Genomic DNA, 22,774 nt, shown 5'->3' with positions numbered 1-22,774 from the left:
AGGTTTTGACTAGCCCAAGTGGGCAGGGGTATTACCTACTTGTAGGATTAGCAAAGCACTGTTGCTACAAACAATATTTGTATAAAAAATAAATTACTACTTATTTATTGCTTCTATATTGCGTCTATATATTATTTATTATGCATTTTATAATAAAATAATAAACTCAAGATAGGGAACATACCTAATATTCCTTCCACCACCACCTATTTTCCCCACAACAACAACCCTGTGGGGTAGATTGAGCTGAGAGAAAAGGACTAGCCCAAAGTCACTCAACTGGCTTTCATGCCTGAGGCGGGACTAGAACTCACCGTCTCCTGGTGATTGGCCCAAAGTCACCCAACCACTGAGGTGCGATTAGAACTCACCGTCTCCTGGTGATTGGCTCAAAGTCACCCAACCATCTTTCATGCCTGAGGCGGGACTAGAACTCACTTTCTCCTGGTGATTGGCCCAAGTCACCTAAGCATCTTTCATGCTTGAGGCGAGACTAGAACTCAGAGTTTCCTGGTTTCTAGCTGGGTGCCTTAACCACTAGACCCATGATGTGCCACCTATCGTTCCAGCTCAGCTCCACCACACTTGCGCGCTCACCTCCTGCCAGCCAGCTGATTTTTTGGTGTCTCTTGTGCATGTGCAGAGGGTGGGGCACATGTGGGAGATGTGTGCGCATGCGCAGGGGGTCGCACAAACATGCGTGGTGGGTGGGTCTACGGGGGAGTGGGGGAACATTGGGGGGCAGGGGGAGCACGGTGCGGGCGTGGGGAGGGCCTGCTAGGTCCAAAACGGGGCGTGGGGAGGGTCTCAGGCATGCATGCGCGGAGGGAGCACGGTGTGTGTGTGTTGCGTGCGTATTGCACTATGGGTGTGACAATGTGCACGCATGCTGTCGCATGCGCACTTTTGCCATCCAACAATAAAAAGGTTAGCCATCACTTCACTAGACCAAACAGATGCTCAAATTTAAAATCCCTTTTAAATCCAAAATAAGCAGTATTGTGATTTAATACAACCCCTTTATTTATTCCTGTAATGAGGTAAGACAACAGGCACTTAAGAGTGACAATGACTCGCCACACTGATGCACAATGATAATGCATTTTGCATTCCTTCTGTGACCATCTTTGGCCCATCCAGGACCCGGAAAGCTCTCTCCGCACCATGCACAGGAGCCTCATCCAAGGAACAACCTGTAAATCTAATTTAAATTTTTTTTTTTAAATGTCCCCTAAAGTGGAAACAATGAGAGGATTTTATTTTGCTTTTTTCTAAATTTGGAGGACACCCATAAGGAACCGAAGCGTTTCCAAAGCCAGGAATCCACCTCACCTCGGAGGCTGAGCTAACAGTTCCTGGTTTCAGCAACGGAGATGCTTCCATCAATTTAGTGGCGTAATTTGTAAGCTCTGTGACGAATGAAAAACGAGGAAAAATCGGAGAGTTGCAATCCTCCGCCTGCCGCTTGCTCACCAATCCCCATCGGGAAAGAGCCGGTTTACCTTCCTACGCAGAAGCTGAGAACAAATTTGAACTGGTCGCCTCAGTGATTCAAAAGGGGAAAAAAAAATTATCTCCAAAAGCTGCCTAAGAGAAATGCAAAGCACGTCTCCATGCCGCTTCACTGCAGCAGGCCATCCATGCAAGATGAGGGGAGAAATTCCAAAACCAGGATCTTTGGATGACAATCGATTCAGCCGTCGGCCCACCTGGATACAGACAGTCCTCAACTTATGAGGCCTCAAAAACGTGGCTAAATGGGACGGCACAACACAGGGGCAGGCCCACCTGCGATCTCCGCTACCTGTTTGCCCGAACCGGTCAGAATTGGCTGAATACCACCTCTGCTTACGACCATCGGTTTAAAAACCGTTCAAATTTATGACTCTGCTGAAAAAAGGGACTTCAGACCGGTCCTCATACTTACAACAATGTTCCCATGGTCACGTGATCAAAATGTGGGTGCTTCGCATGTATCTATGATGGCTGCAGAATCCTGGGGTCACGTTATCTCCAGGGCTGTGATAGCGAACCTATGGCATGCGTGCCACAGGTGGCGGCACACGGAGCCATTTGTTAGGGCACCTGCGCGCGCTGGCCAGCTGACTTCAGTCTTCTTTTAAGGCCATTTTTCGCCTTCCGGAGGCTTCAGGGAAGCCTCCTGAAGGCTCCGGAGGGTGAAAAACGGCTCTATAGCCAAATCGGAAGTTAACTTCTGGTTTGGGCGTAGAGCCGTTTTTTACCCTCAGGAGCCTTCAGGGAAGCCTCTAAAAAGCCTCCGGGGGAGGGGGAGGCTGTTTTTGCCCTCCCCAGGCTCTTAGAAAGCCTCTGGAGCCTGGGGAAGGTGAAAAACAGTCCATCGTGCGCCAAAAGCGGGGGGTGGGGTTGCACGCGCATGCATGCTGGTGTCGCACGCATAGTATTATGGGTGTGGGCATGCCCGCGCACGACACCCCCCCCTATGCTCCCCCGACTTTTGGCACGCAATGGGAAAAAGGTTAGCCATCACTGTTGTAGGGTTAGGGAACAAAATTAATGGCGGAAGCTGGACTCACTTAATGACCTTGGCAAAATAGGTCATTAAATCAGGTGCAACTCACTCAATGGCAACCTGACTTAGTGACAGTTCCAACTGTGGTCATAAATCAAGGACTATCTGTAGAGAAACTCAAGAGCCTGAAGATATATATACATACATACATACATACATACATACATACATACATACATACATACACACACATAAGTATAAGTATAAGTATATGTACGTATGTATGTATGTATGCATGCATGCATGCATGTATGTATGTATGTATGTATGTATGTATGTATTGTGTCATAACCCCTGGTATGCCCAAATATGGGAGGGAGCGTAGTACCTCCCTTTTCTGTCAATCAGTTCACCCTAGGAGCCATCCAGGCAGAAAGCCATATTTTTTATGTTGCAACACAAATGTTATGTATGTATGTATGTATGTATGTGTATATATGTATATGTATAACACAACACAATACATATGTATATATGTGTATATATGTATATGTGTATATATGTGTGTGTGTGTATATATATATATATATATATACACACAAACACACACACACACACATACACACACACACACACACACACACACACACAGCCAATTCCCAGAAGGAAGATCTATGGCCAATTAAACTCTACTGCCAATGGTTGAAAACGTTGCTAAAGGCTGGGAATAACCATTGAACGATGCAATTTTACTATCTTTCAACCCAGCGGTTAAATTCATGCAAGATGATAAATGGAGAAGGCTCAGTTCTTCTAACCTTCTGATTTATTGACTCTGTGGATGGAGAAGAAGTATCAGCTAACAGTAAAAATGTCAACAATTGATCTCAAGCATATGATGTTAAAAGTACAAAGGTCTCCAAAAGTAAAAATAGACAACATTTCCTTTCCTTATTTTGCTTCCTATTTTTGATTTGCATTTTCATCCCACCCCCGCTCTCCTGGGAGGGGGGGAGGATGAAAGAAAAAAAATTATTTGCAGATTTACATCTGATGTTGTATATTGACGCTAGACACATTAGCTTCCTATAATTATAATTTATCACCTTTATAAGGCAGCTGCAAGCACAAAATGTTTCTTTGGATTGAATGGATCCTTTCAGGGGCGTCAATGAAGAAGCAACTGTGCTGCTTTGGTGTAATATGTATGCTTCATTACTCTTGATAGCGATTTGATTACCGTATTTTTTGGAGTATATGACACACCTTCCCCCCCCTCCAAAAAGAGTGAAAATCTGGGTGCGTCTTATACACTGAATAAAGCGTTTTTGGCCTACCGAAACCCCACCCCCCTCGCAAAAATGGACATGCCGAGGGTTTGGGAGGCCTGCAAAATGCTGGGGAGGGCAAAAGTGAGCAAAAAAATGGGTTGGTTTTTGCCCCCTCCCCAACCCGCAGGAGCACTCTACAAGTCTCCTAAAGGTTATACATGCCCTTTTTTGGGCAAAAAAACGGGCCCATTTTCACGAAAAACGGGCTGTTTTTTGCTCATTTTTGCCTCCCCCCAGCCCCCAGGAGCATTTTGCAATCCCCCGATTTTCACAAAAAACAAGGAGTGCTGAGGGTTTGGGAGGCCCGCAGAGTGCAAAAACTTCTTTTGAATTTACCTCTCCAAAATCTTGGGGTGTCTTATACTCCGGTGCGTCTTAAAATCCGAAAAAAAAACGGTATTTGTTCTTTCTTGCAGAGCTTGCCCTGGGTTTCCCAGGCACCCCAGACCTTGCACAACGATGCATGTGTTCGTCGTCTTACAACCATTCAGTTAGTGACCGAAGTTACAAAGGCACTGGAAAAAAGTAGCCTATGACCATTTTTCACACTTATGTCCGTTGCAGCATCCCTGGGGGGTCAGGTGATTCCCTCTGACAAGCAAAATCAATGGGGAAGCTAGTGTCAGCCTCTATATCGCTTGCTTGATATCGGCTGCCATAGTAACGGGGAGGGAGGGGATTTCGGTATTTGGGAGGGGAATCGTGCTGGAGGAGATAACTCGGGGGGAGGAGGGAGTTTTGTTCTCACCATCTTCTGGCCTGCTGAATGGTCTTGTTTAGGTCTGGTCAAGGCCAACCGTCTCTGCATACCAGATGGATGAGGCCACCTGAAGTTGTACCCCACATGATACCCTTGGGGGCTGGAGATTGGATGTTTAGCTTGGGGTTGTTGGGGGGAGGGATTTGGGCAGTGGTGGGTTTCAAATTTTTTTAGAACCTCTTCTGTAGGTGTGGCCTGCTTTGTGGGAGTGGCTTGCCTGCCATGTGACTGGGTGGGAGTGGCTTGCCGGCCATGTGACTAGGTGGGCGTGACCAACTTGTAAAATGTAGTGAAACTCACTTAACAACATTCTTGCTTAGCAACCAAAACGTTGGCTCAGAAACTCTGGCATTTGAGGTACGCAAGTCTTAAAGCTGTCAAGTTACAAGACCCTTGCACCCCTAACCCTTTAGGAAAAAAAAATCCAGGGGTGTTCAAACTTGATAGCTTTAAGACTTGTGGACTTCAACTCCCAGAATTCCTCCTCCAGTCATGTTGGCTCAGGAACTCTGGCATTGAAGTGTGCAAGTCTTAAAGCTGTCGAGTTACAAGACCCTCGCACCCCTAACCCTTTAGGAAAAAAAACCCCAGGGGTGTTCAAACTTGACAGCTTTAAGACTTGTGGACTTCAACTCCCAGAATTCCTCCTCTTGCTCTTCATCTTGATGATGTGCAGAGAGGTGGGGGGGAGCTGGAACCGGTTCTAAATGGCACTATAGATTTGTGGAACCTCTTCTATAGAAGAGGCTAGAACTGGCAGGAACCCAACTCTGGATTTGGGTAAACTTTTGATATGCACAATTTCGCACCTTTTAGCCTCAGATCTTGCTTCACTTTTTGCTGTTTTCACTTCACATTCAGTAAAAGTACCTTTTCTCTAAAACAACGGAGTCGGGGATTTCCTTTCTTGAATTTTGAAGGAAGCACTACCGTGCTATTAATTTAATAACTGCAGTGATTCACTTAGCAACTGTGGTGGCGAGAAAAGCTTAAAATGGGACAAAACTCCCTTAATATTTCACTTAGCAACAGAAATTTGAGGCTCAGTTGTGGTTGTCGAGGTCTACCTGTCCAATCGTATTCTGGAAAACATATGAAGAACAGTTGCAGGAACTGGGCATGGCTAGTCTAGTGAAGAGAAGGACCAGGGGAGACAGGATAGCAGTCTTCCAATATCTGAGGGCCTGCCACAGAGAGGAGGGGGTCAAGCTATTTTCCAAAGCACCTGAAGGCCAGACAAGGAATCATGGATGGACACTGACCAAGGAGAGATATTCAACCTAGAAATAAGGAGAAATCTAGGCAAGGGGTTGGACTAGATGACCTACAAGGTCCCTTCCAATTCGGTTAATCTGTAAATTAACTAAACACCTGCAATGATTCACTTAGCAACCGTGGCAAGAAACATCAAAAAATGGAGCAAAATTCACTTAACTGTCTCACTTACCAATGGAAAGTTTGGGCTCAATTGTGGCCATAAGTAGAGCAATAGCAATAGCAATAGCAGTAGACTTATATACCGCTTCATAGGCCTTTCAGGCCTCTCTAAGCGGTTTACAGAGAGTCAGCATATTGCCCCCAACAATCTGGGTCCTCATTTTACCCACCTCGGAAGGATGGAAGGCTGAGTCAACCCTGAGCCGGTGAGATTTGAACCGCTGACCTGCTGATCTAGCAGTAGCCTGCAGTGCTGCATTTAACCACTGCGCCACCTTGACTCCCTGTCAATGACCAGAAGGTGGCAAAACAGCTGAAGGTCGCACCTAGCTGAAAAACTCAATCCTGCCACTAGATGGCAGCAACGTTGAGAATTTCTGTCTGTCTCCATTGCCTTGGATTTGAAAAAAATCCGATTTTATAGCAGCCTTTTTCTGAGTAAGCAAACCTCCCTCCCGGCCGGCAGCTGTTTTGAACCCCGTTATTAAAATTCCACAGCTGTCACAAGTGTGCCAATTCCCTTAAATTCACATGCACCTGCCAGGCTCTTCAAAGCAGCCTCTCCATCAGGATCAGCATCACAGTTTTTTAAGCTCCCGGAAGGAGCCTCGTGATGTCAATCAGGAAATCACAAGCCGTAGATGCTCAGAATGTGTGTAGGTTATTTCTCAACTTACTACCTCAGTTGGGCCCCAAATTCCTCTCGCTAAGCAAAACAGTTGCTAAGTGAGTTTTTGCCCTGTCTTACAACCTTTCTTGCCGCCGTCATGAAGTGAATCACACAGTTGTTAAGTGAATCCAGCTGGCTTCCCCGTTGACTTGGCTCAGGGATATCAAACTTGTGTCAGGCCTGCAATTATATTCCTTTTAGAATTTTGGCCTGCCACACTTTCTCTTATTTCAATACGCTGTTTCATTAGTATAGTTGATGGGAGGGGGGAATAAACAGGAGTAAGATTGTGGAATGTATTGTTAGCATTCTTTTCTAGAAGCCAAGGTCGTCTTTTGTCTCCGCACTAGTACACCTGACCGGAAGCAGCTGGGTGTGGATGCCAGCATGGAAGAAGAAGATTGGACCATATGATGGATTGTGGTTGTGGGGACAAGATCATGAACTTTTAACTGGGTGGAATTCTGATGTCATTTCCAGTATTGGGATTTCATAGCATAATGCCAAGATGTCTGATTTATTAATTTGGAATTTTAAGGATCGTTTTGCCTTGGACTTTGATTTAATTCTACATGATACTTGGAACCCTGACAACTTGATTTCATCGAGGGTTGCGTCAGGGTTGTGTTTGGAGGGGTGGGGGCTGGCCAGCTCGATGTTACTCATTGAGGCTCTGTTTTCAGCCACAACGGCCTCCTACAGCCTTCTGCTAGTGAAAACGGAGCTTGGGGACACCACACATGGCATCCCTGAACTCGGTTTTCATTGTCAGAGACTGCAGGAGGCCATCGCGGCTGAAAACTGAGCCCAGGTGGGTGCCACACAGGCTCCCCGACCTCCGTTTTTGCTGATAGAGGGTTGCAGGAGACTGTCACAGCTGAAAACGGAGCCCAGGCGGGCCATGCAGAGCCTCCTCGAGCTTCATTTTCACTGGCAGAGAGCTGCAGGAGGCCATTGCGGCCGAAAACAGAGCCCAGGTGGGCCACAGACAGCCTCCTCGAGCTTCATTTTCACTGGCAGAGGGCTGCAGGAAGCCATTGCGGCCAAAAACTGAGCCCATGTGGGCCACTCGCGGCCTCCCCAAGCTCCGTTTTGGGTGGCAGAGGAACCGTGGGCTGGTCCTTTACTGTTTCCAAGGTGGGCCCGTGGGCTAGATCTAAATATCCGGCAGGCCGAATCTGGCTTGTAGGCCTTGTGTTTGACACCCCTGATTTGGCTTGTCGGAAGGTGACACTGCAGTGGACATAAATATGAAGCACTTGCCAAACGTTGCAATTTTGATCACCTGACCCTGGAGATGCTGCAACGGTTAGGGTAAGTATGAAAAATGGCCATAGGTCACTTTTCTCAGTGCTGTTGTAACTTTGGTCACTAAATGAACCTTCGTAAGTCAAGGACTGCCTGTATACATGCAGGAAGACTCTCTGCCCACCCCCAACCCCCAGCAAATCTCATCCTGCTAGGATTAAAATTGGCTGATTCCTCTCTACTTTTCTTTCATTTTACTGGTGTTAAGGTACAGGTTCCCCTCGCACTATGTGCTAGTCGTTTCAGACACTAGAGGGCAGTGCTCATCTCCGTTTCAAAGCCGAAGAGCCAGCGCTGTCCGAAGACGTCTCCGTGGTCATGTGGCCGGCATGACTAAACACCGAAGGCGCACGAAACGCTGTTGCCTTCCCACCAAAGGTGGTCCCTATTTTTCTACTTGCATTTTTTATGTGCTTTTGAACTGCTAGGTTGGCAGAAGCTGGGACAAGTAACGGGAGCTCACTCAGTTACACAGCTCTAGGGATTCGAACCGCCAAACTGCCGACTTTTCTGATCGACGAGCTCAGCATCTTAGCCCCTGAGCCACCACATCCCTATACCTGTACCGGTGTTAAAGCTGCTTTTTCTTGTTGTTGTATTTTAAACTCAGCAGGCAGCAAGCTCTTTCCGTGTAGAAATTCTGCACAGAAAACACACTTGGTTTTTGTGGGTTTTTTTTAGCTTTAACTCAGAGGAGGTCATTGCACCTTGCAGGAAAAAAAAAAGACAAATTTTCTAAAACCCTCATTTCCTGGGAAATCTGGTGATGACAGAACTGGTTCACCGAGAGGTTTTCTGGCTTCTGCACCGAGCAGCCTCTGCAATTATGGAAACCTTTTAAAAAACAAGAGACCCCAGGAGTTTCAAGGAAAATGGTGCTTACGGCTGCTGCTCCGTTTTCATTTCATAGGATGCATTTTGTTCTCCTCTACAGGAAGTCCTCGAGTTGCAACGGTGCGTTTAGTGACCGTTGGAAATTACAACGGCACTGGGGGGAAAGAAGGCCGTTGGCTATTTTTCACATTTACGACCGTTGCAGCATCCCCATTGGTGACGTGATTCGCATTTGGATGCCTGACGACTGGTTCATATTTACGACGGTTGCAGTGTCTGGCGGGGGGGGGGGGACGGGGAACCTTCTGACAAGCAAAGTTAATGGGGAATACAGACAATACAGATTCACTTAACAACAACTGCTGTGATTCACTTAACAATTGTGGCAAGGAAAGTCGTAAAATGGGACAAACCTCACTTAACAAAATTGTCCCTTAGCAACATAAATTCTGGGCACCGTTGTGGGTGTAAGTCAAGGACTACTGTGTTTCTCCAAAAATAAGATAGGGCCTTATTTTCTTTTGACCCCCGAAATAAGCGCTTGGCCTTATTTTCAAGGAGGTCTTTATTATTTTTGAGATGCAGGAGGAGGCAGTGAGCATGGTCACCTCATGGCTGCTGCTGTGTTGCAATATTTTTTTTGGGGGGGGAGGGCTTATATTAGGGCATGCGCTCAAAAGCCCGATTGGGCTTATTATGCAGAAAGATCTTATTTTCGTGGAAACAGGGAACCTGTATTTTATTGTAGGCTGCCACTCATGTGAGATGGACCGGGAAAGGGGGGGGCAGGGAGGCTATGTAAATTAAATAAATAGTAAAATCTGTTGAGAGTCAGTGGGGTGGTGGGAAAAGTGGCAGGTTACCCATATGCCAGGGATCAATTGGTGCAAGAGGGGCATTTTTTTCAGTCTTTGGAACTTGCTCCTCAAATCTACCCTTCTGCTTCTCTTTTCTCCCTTTTAAAACAATCCTTGCTTTCTTCCTTCCTCTTCCCTTTAATTAAAATTTATTTTAACTGAAAAGCAATCTGCTGAACTTGGTTTTATCTTAAACCAGTAATTTGAGCTATCGTTTGAGCAGCGATGTTTGAATTGTTAAAATTGGGAGTTTGCTGACAGGTTAACAGTATTACCATCTTTTAAAAAAAAAACTTTTAAAAATCTCTTTCAACTTTGGTTGAAAAATGAAGTGGAATGGGGGCAGATGAGCTTTCATGGAGTTGAAATGCAAGAGTACATTTTGGGAAGTAAGGGAGTGGAAGGGAAGAGTGGAGGAGAGGGGAGGGAAAAGAGAGGAGGGGAGGGAGAAGGGGAAGGGAGAGGAAGAAAGAGAAGGGGAGGGGGAGAGAGGAGAGGATGGAGAGGAGAAGTGGGAGGGGAGAGAAAGGGGAGGAGAGAGAATAAAAAAGAGGAGAGAGGAGGGGAGAGGGAGTAGGGGAGGGGAAAGAGGAGGAGAGAAGAGGGAGGGGAAGAAAGTAGGGGAGAGGGGAGGGAAGAGTATGGAAGAGAGATGAAGCCTGAAGAGACAGAAGAGGGAAGGAAAAAGGAGGGAAGGGAAGAAGAGAGGGAGGGAGAGAGGGGAGGGGAAGGGAAGCAAAGTCACTGGGAATTCTGGGAAGGTGGCCAGCTGTCCTGTGATGTCTCTGACCATTACCATAAAAAAATGTAACATTAGATGTAATCCCCTGATGCCTCACTTAATGACTACACCGCTTAATGATGAGTTTTCCAGTCCCTATTGTGGTAAGTTGAGGATTACCTAAATAGCGAGTAACCCACTAAATCCAATCACTTAGTAACATTTCCCCAATCTGAGCCTGTAAGGGAGGCCTTAAATCCTCCTCTACATTATATACAGCTGGCTAAACCCCCTCAAACTGCCTCAAAGAAATAAACTATATATGCATACTTTTTGTTTATCCCTCGTTTAAAGAAAGGAGGAGGAAGAGGTATGTTAAAATTAAATATGTATATTGAAAAGGAATTATAAATACCATCAACAAAGAAATGGAGCTTGCTCAGAAGCTGAAAGACACCAAGTAAATGAGATGAAGAGTGTGAGGTAGAGGATAGAGGTAAGAGAAGAAGAGAGGATAGGAGAGAAGGTGGGGTGGGGGGAAGAGGAGGAGAGAAAGGAGGAGTGGAAAGGGGAGAGAAGAGAAGGAGAGAGGAAGGGGAAGTAGAGAAGAGAAGGACGACAGAGGGAAGAAAGGAAGTAGTGTGGGGGAGGAGAGAGGGAGAAGAAAGTGATGGATAAGATACAAATAGGGTGTACGGAGAGCAGAAGAGCCAATAATTGTTTTTGGGAGTGGATGGTAAGACGAATTGATGTAAACATTTAATAATATAATATTATGTTGGCTATGTAATGGTATGCATGTGGTTATATGTTATGAAAAAATAAATAAACCCCACCTATTCCTCAAGACAACAAGCCATAATAACGGCCGAGAAACCCCAAGACAAGGGGTCTCCAACCTTGGCCACTTTAAGACTTGTGGACTTCAGCTCCCAGAATTCCTCAGCCAGCTTCGCAAGCGGGCGGGCCAACCTGATTGTTGGCGCGAACCAGTTTGCTCTCAGCTGATCGTCGGAGCTACCGGTTCGCCCGAATCGGTCCAAACCAGGCTGAATCCCACCCCTACCTCTGTAACAAAACCAGCAAGCTCAGAGAGCACCAAGGACTCAACAGTTACAAATATCGTCTTCTATAAATAATGGGACGCTTCTCTCTTTTTTAAATGCCCCCAAACGGCAAGAGATGCTCCTTGGAAGGCCCTGTGAAAATTTCATCTGTGGTGTATCTCCCGCAGCTTCAAGCCTGGCTCTTACCTCTTCCCACTGGTGAATGTACCGGATTAGACGGGAGAGACGCAGTAGCCGCAGGAGACTCAAGATTTTGGTGAAGCGGACGATGCGCAAGGCGCGCGCAGTCTTGTACATCTCGGAATCCATGCCCTTCTCCACAATGAGGAAGATATAATCCACAGGAATGGAGGAGACAAAGTCCACCACAAACCAGCTCTTCAAGTACTTCTTCTTGATCCGCTCGGGATCCAGGATGATATCCGTGTTGTCCTCGATGACGATGCCCGTCCGGAAGTTCATAACAAGGTCCATGAGGAAGAAGGTGTCCGACACCACGTTGAAGACGATCCAGGGAGCTGTGGTCTCCTCTTTGAAGAAGGTGATGCCGACGGGGATGATGATCAGGTTGCCCACCATGAAAAGCAACATGGTGAAGTCCCAGTAGAACCTGGAATGGAAAGGAAGAACATGGGAATCAAGGCAAGGGAGAACATCGGAGCAAGGCCTGGGTCAGCGCTAGGCTATTGCTGTGTTTGCACGCCACACCTGTAGTGGGTTCCAGATCCTATCGCAGTCGGTAGGCTGTGCATGGGGCCGGGCGTCCTCGTTGGGCACAGCCGCTGTGCACACATGCACACGCCACCGCCCTGCGACACCCAGCTGCTCAGCGGAGGTTGCACAGTCACCACACACTGTTCGTGCGTGCGCAATTGGTCCGTTTGCGTCAAAAACCGGTAAGGAACGTGGGCGGGCCAAACAAGCCACTGTTCCGGTACAGTGGCCGCTGCTCCCAGCTACCACTGGTACGACCCTACCGGGCCCTATTGCCCGCCACCCACCACTGCACCACACCCTTAAGACATTGAGTGGATGCATTCAGACAGTACACTAAATTTGGTCTGCATTTGCCTTAAGTTTGCTTTTTTTCAAGAGGATCTACCGAAGTGTTGGCGAACCTTACGGCACCGAGAAGCGCACATATGGGGGAGTGCCAGAAACTGGAAGAGCAGCTCCCCAGCGCGCATGCATATGCCGGGAAGCTGAGCTTCCGGTTTCTGACACGTGCATGCACTCCGACCACATAGTCTTTTGGTTTCTGGCACACAAGTGCACGTGAAGACCAGCTGGCCAGCACACATGCGCACACCAGAAAGCAGAAGCTCAGCTTTCCAGCGTGCATCATGCGTGCCAGGGAGCTGCTCTTCCAGGTTTCCGGCGCTCCTGCGCGCAAGAAGGCAAGCTAGCGTGCCGGAACCAGGAATAGCAACGGGCAACGGCTGGCGTGCCTAGAGAGATGGCTCTGCGTGCCACTTCTGGCACATGTGCCATAGGTTCTCCATCACGGATCTAGGGTTTTCTGGGCAACCCAAAAATTCTGGTTTATGTTTTGTGTTAGAACATAGAATATTCTATAGCAGGGGTTCCCAACCTTTTCCATACCCTGCACCCCTAGAACGCTTCTGATATATTCTTGCACCCCTTACAAAAATAAATTATTACCATATGCATATAATTATGCCTATGCACGATAATTTTGAAACTTCTAAACCCAGGTTTTTGCACCCCCTGGAATATTGTATCATACCCCTGGTTGGGAAACCATTCTATAGGGACCTTGGAGGTCTTCTAGTCCAACCCCTGCTCAAGCAGGAAACATTATACTATTGTGGACATATGGCTGTCCAATGTCTTCTTAAAAGCCTCCAGTCATGGATCGCCCATGGATCAAAATGGCCAATGTGTTAAAGTTTGCAGCCATCTTGTTTATTTTCCTCCTCCTCCTCCTCCTCCTCCTCCTCCTCCTCCTCCTCCTCCTCCTCCTCCTCCTCCTCCTCCTCCTCCTCCTCCTCCAAGGTCCTTGGTGCTCTCCGTCCTTGGTAAGTCAGAGCAAGCCACTTGTACATAAACTGAGAGCAAACCCCACTCCCTTCCAGCACTGATGATGTTACCCAGTCGGATAATGAAACGTCTGAAAGGAATCAAACAAACAAGCTCAGAGAGCACCAAGGAGCCCACTGTCCTCCACCTCGTCTACTCTGCAAATCCCAATCCCTTCTAGCATGGATGTTGTTACCTAGTTTGGTATTGAAACATCTGCAAGGAAACCAAGGGAGTACCAAGGACCTCACTTGTTCAACCCCCAGATATTCTCTTCTGTTGGTATCTTTAAGGTTCTTAAAACCCAGCCAGATCTTTCCTTTTTTTACTATAAAGGAAAAGAAGACTTGGGACACTCCTATCTAAAAGTTCAGAGATATACATTACGGCTAAGCTTCTTATCAAAATGTTAAACTGCTGAAACTTAAAATAAAATCAACGCAGGTATATCAGTCATCCCAGAGATGACAGCAGCTCAGAAACACAGAAAAATCTTATGGGGTCAAAACTACCATGGATGGTTTATTTTCACAGAAGGAATGCAAAAATCTGAATCCCTTCTGTGTGCGTGTGTGTGTGTCTGTCTCTATCTCTCTGTCGGTCTTCTCTGTCTGTCTCTCTCTACCTGTCTATCTCTGTGTGTATGTCTTTCTCTCTCTTCTTTCCCTCCCTCCCTCTCTCTGTCTGTCTCTCTCTCTCACTCACACACACACACACACACACACACCAGGAAATATATTTTCAGAATCCTGTTCTCCCTCCCTCTGGAAGTCTGGGTGACCTTCTCCAGAACCCTGCAAGGTCAAAACGGATAGCCAAGGTTTTTGAGTTCCAGTTTAGCCACGGCTTCCCTGTCTCGCTCTATAATTTTGTCAGCCAGAATTTTTTTTATTTAAAAAAAACAAAAATAAAAATGACAAGAGAGTTTCTCCCTTGTCCTCAATCCACCCCGAGAGGCGCATAATACAAATAAGGACGAATCGGAGGAAGCGAGACAGATGATAATTTATTTATTCTCTGACTTTTCACTTTTTTGGGGGTGGGGGTGGGGGGAGGTACTGCCCTCCCACTGCCATTATAATAAGATCATCTTTTATTGCTGCAGGAAAGGAAAATTTATTTCCCCGCCAGTTTTTAATTTTATTTTTTCCTCTGTGTGTGTGTTGTGGTGGTGATGGGAGGGGGGTACATTGGCTTGTTCTTTTTGCAATGAACTGGCACCGCTGCTGTTGTTGAAAGAAATATGCACAATTGAAATAACTGTGGGTTGCGGATTTTCTATTTACCCCCCACAGTCGCTGTTCTTGTTTGCTTCTCCATTGGGCATAAAATATTTGCCTGGAGCCATAAAGAGAAGCGGCCATCTTTTATTTCCTGTTGCGATCGTCCGGGGAATGAAAAAATTCTTGCAACTGCCAATCATCTCAGAGAGAGGAAAATTAGAATTTGGGGAATGCTGCATTGGGTCCTGGATACCTTTCAGATCACCCCAAAAGCTACAGGTAGAGAAGAGGGTTCCACCACAAAACCACGGTCGACTAAAGCGCGGTGACAAAACCGCGCCGTCAAAACCGTGCGACAACAGCGCGCCGACAACAGCGCGCCGACAGACGCGCGCTGTAACATAACCCTAAAAATAACCCTAAACCTAACCCTAAACCTAACTAAACCTAACCCTAAACCTAACCCTAAACCTAACCCTAACCCTAACCCTAAACCTAACCCTAAACCTAAACCTTACCTTAAGTTAAATCGCGCTTCTGTCGGCGCGCTGTTGTCGGCGCGCTTTTGACACCGCGGTTTTAGCGCCGCGGTGTTGTCGGCGCGCTTTTGACGTTCGTGGTTATGTCGTGCCACGAGAGAAGAGGTCCCTGACCTATAATAGTTCATTTAGTGACTGTTTGAAGGTATAATAGCATTGAGTTATAGCAATAGTACTTGGACTTATATACTGCTTCACGGTGCTTTACAGCCCTCTCTCTAAGGGGTTGTTCTGACCGAGGCTTCCCCCAAAAGCACGAGCCAGAGTCCTGGTCCCGACAAAACCCCTTTTATTAAACGAATGTGAATTCCTCTCATTCACATTCAGCCAAGCCCTGGCAAACAGGCTTTCAAAGGAATATTTATGACCACAGACCTTATCTGATCTTGGAAAGCTGCCACGTAAATGTTTCCCAAATGAGGTGCTCTCCAGTTTTACTACTGGTCTGCAACCCACATGCAATGTGCACGTCAATGTTCAATGTAAGTTGTTTTTCACGCTTGCGCAGAACAGTTTACAGTGAACTTCGCATGCGCAGTCACTAAAATCCAAAATGACAGTGGACCAGCAGTGGCAGCGAGGGAAACAGTTCGGGGGTATGGCAGGCCTGGGATGCTGCTGGTTCTGAGACCCAGGCCTGAATTCCACTACCGGTTCAGCTGACCTGGGCCGAACCAGGAGCAACCCACCTCTGGTGCTGTGCAAGGAAAGACTAGGCACAGAGTCTCTGAGATTCACGGACATATCTTCACATTCCTGAAACGAACCTAATGCCCGGACGAACGAATTGTTTCCTGCAAAAGCCCCCTCCCCTTTCGCTCCTCTTTTGTTTCCTATGGGAGGGAGCCAATCACCTTCCACCTGTGACTTTACTCCCAAGTCGACCCTGATTTCTGAGTTGTTCTTTTCTTCTGGCAGCTCTGCGCATGCACACACTGGGAACAGGCTCCAGCTGTTCCTCTGCCTCACTGCTGTCTAGCTCCATAGGTACCTGATCCTGATCACTGCCAGGCGGCTTTGGCCTGTCTCTGCCTCCAACACAGAGCCCTTGTCTCAGCCTTCCCAAGCCTCCAGGACTGGCCCACGCTCCTCCCCAACCTCCTCACTGTCCAACTCTGCTGCCAGCTCCGCAACAGGGGTTTTACAGAGTCAGCAGAGCCAAACAATTTCCATCCTCATTTTACTGACCTTGGAAGAATGGAAGGCTGAGTCAACCCTGAGTCAGGATCGAACTCCTGGCTGTGGGCAGCATCAGCCTGCAATACTGCCTTCTCACCACTGCACCACCAAGGCTCTTACGACTGTTGACGTCTGACTGTTTTTCACACTTACGACCATTGCAGCGAGACCCCCATGGTCTCGTGATAAAAATTCAGACGCTTGGCAACTGGCTCATATTAAGGATGGTTGCAATGTCCTGGGGTCGTGTGATCCCCTTTCTGCGACCTTCCGCTAAGCAAAGTCAATGGGGAAGCCAGATTTACTTAACAACCATGTTACTAACTTAACAACTGCACGCTTCATTCAACAACGGTGGCAAGAAATGTCGTAAACTGGGGCAAATCTCACTTAACCACCATCTTGCCTAGTAACAGAAATTTTGGGCTCGATTTTGGTTGTAAATCGAGGGCTACTTGTAATAGAGGTTGTGGGTACTCCAACACTGGAAGTTTTTAAGAAGAGATTGGACAACCATTTGTCTGAAGTGGTGCCTGAACAGGGGGTTGGACTAGAAGGCCTCCAAGGTCCCTTCCAACTCTGTTATCCTCTCCTCTCCTCTTCTTTTCTATTCCCATTCTATTCTATTCTATTCTATTTTCTACTCTACTCTACTCTACAAGTTCTGCCCAATGAGGGAAATAGAGGTATGTTGCAACTTTAATTTTTTAAAAATATGATTATGGCGAGTTGCACATTTAGCCAGATGTTTAGAGTGGGTTTGGCATTTATATCCACCTAGGGAGTCCTTCCCAAGGACCTGAGATAGACAGGTGTTGTTTGTTTGATGATGTTGAAGGTCTCGTTGTAGGACATAAACTGCTCCGAGTCTCAGCTTTTGCAACTGACTGATGAGGATTATGACAATGCCAATGTTGTACAACTGGTGCTGCAATTGTTTTGGGATTGTACCGAAGGGGCCTATCCCCCTTTGGTATCACCTTTGCTTTCTTTTGCCAAAATCATTCTACTTCTATTTGCGGGTCTTTGTATTTTGTGATTTCCCTCCCCCTCCAGTTCTTTCTTTTTTCTTCTTCTGTCTTCAGGCCCTGCCTGGACGTCCACTGTCCAGGCTTTTTTTGTCTTATTCACAACTGTTATTTAATTTATTTAATTTAATTTATAAAATTTATATGCCGCCCAATCCCGAAGGAATCCGTTATTCCTGGGTTGTTTTGGGGCCAGTGCCTTCTTTGAATTCTAAGCACTTTTGTTTCTTCATTGTCTGTTACTTTGTCTATTTGCTTGCAGGCAAATGGAATTTCTCGCAGATCTTCCAAGGCACCGTTGTTGCTACTTTGCCGTGCCATCGTTTGCAGTCAGTCTGCACGAACTGAGCCGCGGTGGCGCAGTGATTAGAGTGCAGTACTGCAGGCTGCTTCTGCTGATCACCGGCTGCCAGCAGTTTGGCAGATCGAATCTCACCAGGCTCAAGGCTGACTCAACCTTCCATCCTTCCAAGAAGATGCAGCTGAGCATTTACTGGCCCGATGCCCTTCCTGATGCCACGCTGTGTTCACAGCAGATATTTTTTTCTTTGCGCCCTGAGAGAGAAATATCTGCCTCTACCGAAGATTGAACTCAACCTTTTGAGTAAGAAGCGAGTTTCTTCACCGCTAAACCACCACACCGCTCCAGGATTAAGATGCAGTATTCTGCGTTCCCACTGCCAGCAGTTCGATCCTGACAGGCTCAAGGCTGACTCAGCTTTCCATCCTTCCGAGATCAGTAAAATGAGGACCCAGATTGTTGGGGCTGTAAAGAGCTTACAGAGGGTTGTAAAGCACTATGAAGTGGTATATAAGTCTGAGTGCTATTGCTATCTTCTTACAGTAGCTAATCAGGTGGTTCATTCTTTCTTCAACTTCTTGGCAGAGGAAGCATTGGCCTCTGATGTGGGCCATAGGAGCCACCCTGGCACACAGGCTACAATGCAGTAACTCCCTTTTTACGACCTTGTAATATCTTAATTCAGGGTAGAGTTGGTCCAAGTAGATGCAGCTGAGCATTTACTGGCCCGATGCCCTTCCTGATGCCACGCTGAGTTCACAGCAGATATTTTTTTCTTTGCGCCCCGAGAGAGAAATATCTGCCTCTACTGAAGATTGAACTCAACCTTTTGAGTAAGAAGCGAGTTTCTTCACCGCTAAACCACCACACCGCTCCAGGATTAAGATGCAGTATTCTGCGTTCCCACTGCCAGCAGTTCGATCCTGACAGGCTCAAGGCTGACTCAGCTTTCCATCCTTCCGAGATCAGTAAAATGAGGACTCAAGATTGTTGGGGGCAATAGGCTGACTCTGTAAACCACTTAGAGATTGGTGTAAAGCACTATGAAGCGGTATATAAGTAAGTGCTATTTGCTGCCTATTGCTATCTTCTCAAGTCTGTTTTTTTTTGTCCTGACCATGTAATATTTAGCCTCGGACCATGTTTCTTTTCTATTCTTCATTTGGTCATTCATGTAGGTCAGTTTGGTCTCTCCAGTACTCGGTCAGCCTCCATAGATATATAGTAACATCAGTGCACCTCCTTCACTGTCCTTCAGCTATTCTTCCAAATTCCCTTTTTAATTCTTCAACTATCTGGTGCACTTGCAACATTCCACGCCCACCTATTTTCTGCGTAAGTAGAATCTGTCAGCGTCGCTGCCTGGATGAAGAGTATGATTCATTGTCACTATTTTTCCTGGCCTTCTTATCCAGGGCTTTTAGTTCTGCTTGAGTTGAGTCCATTATTCCAGCTGTGTGTATCTAATGAGTGGAATTACTCAGGTGCTAATTGCCTTAAAGGCATTTCCTCCCCTGAGTTTTGGCATTAAGATCGTCGTGATGTGACCCTTTTCTTGACTTCGGTGTGCTTGACGTGGTCAGTTAGAAGAATTTGCAGTGATCACCTTCATCCAGAGTCTTGTTATTTTCATATTGCATCTTGATTCCTTCAGTTTTCATTATTTTTCCTCTGTTGATAAGTGAGTTCAAGTCCAGGTTCCAGTGCAATGTCTCGGCTTTCCCCTCTTCTGGTGGATTCTGTGCTGATTTTTTGTATGCAAAATCAATCCGTTTCGGGAGACTGAGATGGAAAAGAATCCTCAAAGTATCTTTTCCAAAACAAAACAAAAATAAAAGAAGTTTCAAGTACCAAGATTTGTCATGCCCTCTCTTGCATTCCCCCCACCCTCCTAAACTGGGAAGGGGACATATTGCAAAAAGCCTCTGTGAGATTATACCCGCTCAGAATCAGAATAGAGCTGGAAGGGACCTTAGAGGTCTTCTAGTCTAGCCCCTGCTCATACAGCCCTGTACCATTTCAATAATACAATAGCAGAGTTGGAAGGGACCTTGGAGGTCTTCTAGTCCAACCCCATGCCTAGGCAGGAAACCCTATACAGTTCCAGACAAAATGGCTATCCAACATTTTCTTAAAGACTTCCAGTGATGGGGCATTCCCAACTTCTGGTGGCAGGTCGTTCCACTGATTGATTGTTCTAACTGTCGGGAAATTTCTCCTCAGTTCTAAGTTGCTTCTCTCCTTGATTAGTTTCCACCCATTGCTTCTTGTTCTAACTCAGGTGCCTTGGAAAACAGTTTGACTCCCTCTTCTTTGTGGCAACCCCTGTGATATTGGATCACTGCTATCATGTCTCCCCTAGTCCTTCTTTCTATTAAACTAGACATACCCAGTTCCTGCAACTGTTCTTCATATATTTTAGTCTCCAGTCCTCTAATCAACTTTGTTGCTCTTCTCTGCACTCTTTCTAGAGTCTCCACATCTTTTCTACATCGTGGCGACCAGAACTGAATGCCGTATTCCAAATGTGGCCTTACCAAGGCTTTATAAAGTGGTATTAACACTTCACATGATCTTGATTCTATCCCTCTGTTGATACAGCCTGGAACTGTGTTGGCTTTTTTGGCAGCTGCTGCACACTGCTTTCAGACAAGTCGCTGTCCTGTTTCTTCATAAAAACTTCCAGTGATGAAGCATCAACAACATCTGGTGGCAAGCTGTTCCACTGGTTGAATGTCCTCACTATTAGGACATTTCTCCTTAATTCCAGGTTGCTTCTTTTCTTGATTTCCCTCCATTGTTTCTTCGGTCCCTCAATCCTCAATGACAAAATGTAACCTGATCTTGTACAACAGAAATGGCAGAATTAAGAAGTTGAAACGTTGCAAAGTTTTGAGCTGGCACACTAAGCCCCTCAAATATTGCCTATCCCTGTTCTAAGTTAGGAGCTTTTGCACTGAGTCTCTGCATGCTTGCCTCGGATGCCATTTCACAGATGTGGAAAACTGAGGCGCTGCAGACAATTCCAGCAAGCAATGCCAGCATAGTCAGAATCTGACTATCACCAATCTACAGGTTTCGCACTCTCCTTTCTGTCCTCCTTTTCTGCTTTCCCTGCCTCCTTCCGAAAAGGAACATGAGCCAGTCCCAAGGAGTCACTCAATATTTCCCATTGCAGCAGACCAAAACAAAAAGTCAGAATCTCTTTGAAGAGTCACCTGTCATGGCTGCAAATTGTCCTTGGGTTGCTGCAAACTACAGCTCACTCGCTCCCTTCTTTAAACTAAGCCTGATTTGTCCAGCTCAGCTCCTTTTTAGATATATTGCTGCAGATAACAGAATGAATGAAAAAGACAGGCTGGTGTCTTGACAGACCACTGGGGGGGGGGGAATGCACCAGAGAGGCAGAGGGAGGGAGAGAGGGAGGGAGGGAGGAGGAAAAAAGAAAGGGAGGAAGGGGGGAGGACATGGAAGGAAAGAAGGAGATGGTAGGGAGGGTGAGAGGGAGAGAGTAAGGAAGGAAATGGAAGGGAGGGTGGGAGGAGATTGAAGGGAAGAGAGGATATGGGAAGGAGGAAGAAAAGAAAGAGATGGAGGGAGAGAGAAAATGGAGGGCAGGAGGAAGGAAGGAGATGGGAGGAAAAGAGGGAGGGAGGAAGAAAGAAAGGAAGTGGGGGAGAGGAGATAGAAGGAAAGAAGGAGATGGGAGGAAGGGAGAGAGAAAGGAAATGATGGAAGAGATGGGGGGAAGAGGAGAGAGGAGGGAGGGAGGAAAGAGATGGGGGAAAGAGGGAGGAGGAGGAAAGAAAGGAAGTGGGGGAGGACATAGAAAGAAAGGAGATGGTAGGGAGGGTGAGAGAAAGGAAGGAAATGGGAGGGAGGAGATTGAAGGAAAGAGAGGAGATGGGAAAGAGGAAGAGAGGAAGGAAATGGAATAGATAGAGGGAGGGAGGGAATGGAGGGAAGGAAGAAGAAGATGGGAGGAAGGAAAGAGATGGGAGGAAGAGAAGAAATGGACGAGTGGGAGGGAGGGAGGAGATGGATGGGAGAAGGGAGAGAGGAAGGAACACAGCCAGTCCTGTGACAAGATAATAAAGAATGTGCAAATCTACCAGTGTTTGGGCTCTAAAGGTCTGCCAGGCAAAAACTTGCACCCATCCTAAAGACGTAGCGTGATTCATCAGAGATTTTAGATCTGCCCATTTTTGAATCTATTATCCGCAAACGAAGAGAGTCCAGAAGACCATGCAGGAATCATAACTGTTCTGATGACCCCCACAAGCACTTGGCTCCAGAAGAAGACAGGAAAGGACGGAAGCCCAGATTCAAAAGAGCAGAAAAAGTGTGGCAACAGGAGCCTAGACGACCGATTTGTTTCCTATTAAAAATACATCTCCCTTAAAGTTAGGGACAAACATCTCAAACCCGCTGAGAAACCTTTCTTGCTCTCACTGTGCTATTCTCTGGGTTCTTCCCAGCCCGCCTTCGTTTCTCCAGGAGAAAAGAGAGAATCGCATCGCAGTCGTGAAGCAGAATATAGATTTCAGGGAAATAAAAATAGGACACTTAAAGCAGAGGGTGTGGGGGAAGGAGGAAAAGATTCTTGGCTCTCCTATACAGCCAGGCTGCCAGTCAAAACCTCAAGGAAATCCAGAGGATTCAACTCCCAAGGCCAAAAGGGGGCAGGAGAAGACATACCAAATGGCCAATGCTGCTTTCAGACACTTAAGAGTACCTATCTGAGTTACACGCTACAGAATAATGGGGTTGGAAGGGACCATGGAGGTCTTCCAGTCCAACCCCTTGCTCAAGCAGGAAAACTACACCTTTCCAGACAAACGGTTGTCCAATCTTTCTCTAAAAACTTCCAGCGTTGGAGCATTTACAAGTTGTTCGACTGATTAATTGTTCTCACTGTCAGGAAATTTCTCCTTAGTTCTAAGTTGCTTCTCTCCTTAATAAGCTTCCATCCATTCCTTCCTGTCCTG

The 22,774-nt window shown here is 46.6% G+C and overlaps 1 protein-coding gene across 1 annotated transcript in view; it reads right to left on the bottom strand.

The window, feature by feature from the left end:
* The window catches only part of HCN2 (hyperpolarization activated cyclic nucleotide gated potassium and sodium channel 2), an 80,595-nt gene that overhangs the window by 14,811 nt on the left and 43,010 nt on the right, over nucleotides 1-22,774 (bottom strand). Inside the window, exon 2 of the mRNA XM_087704964.1 lies at nucleotides 11,663-12,086. Within this exon, the coding sequence (XP_087561090.1) occupies nucleotides 11,663-12,086 (424 nt within the window). The remainder of the gene's footprint in view (nucleotides 1-11,662; nucleotides 12,087-22,774) is intronic.

The sequence above is a fragment of the Thamnophis sirtalis genome, unplaced genomic scaffold (genome assembly GCF_051295495.1).
Source record: "Thamnophis sirtalis isolate CommonGarterSnake01/CBP01778 unplaced genomic scaffold, rThaSir2_p1.2 scaffold_1, whole genome shotgun sequence".
In the NCBI taxonomy this organism is placed as follows: Eukaryota; Metazoa; Chordata; class Lepidosauria; order Squamata; family Natricidae; genus Thamnophis; species Thamnophis sirtalis.
This window is presented reverse-complemented; position numbering and strand designations above follow the sequence as displayed.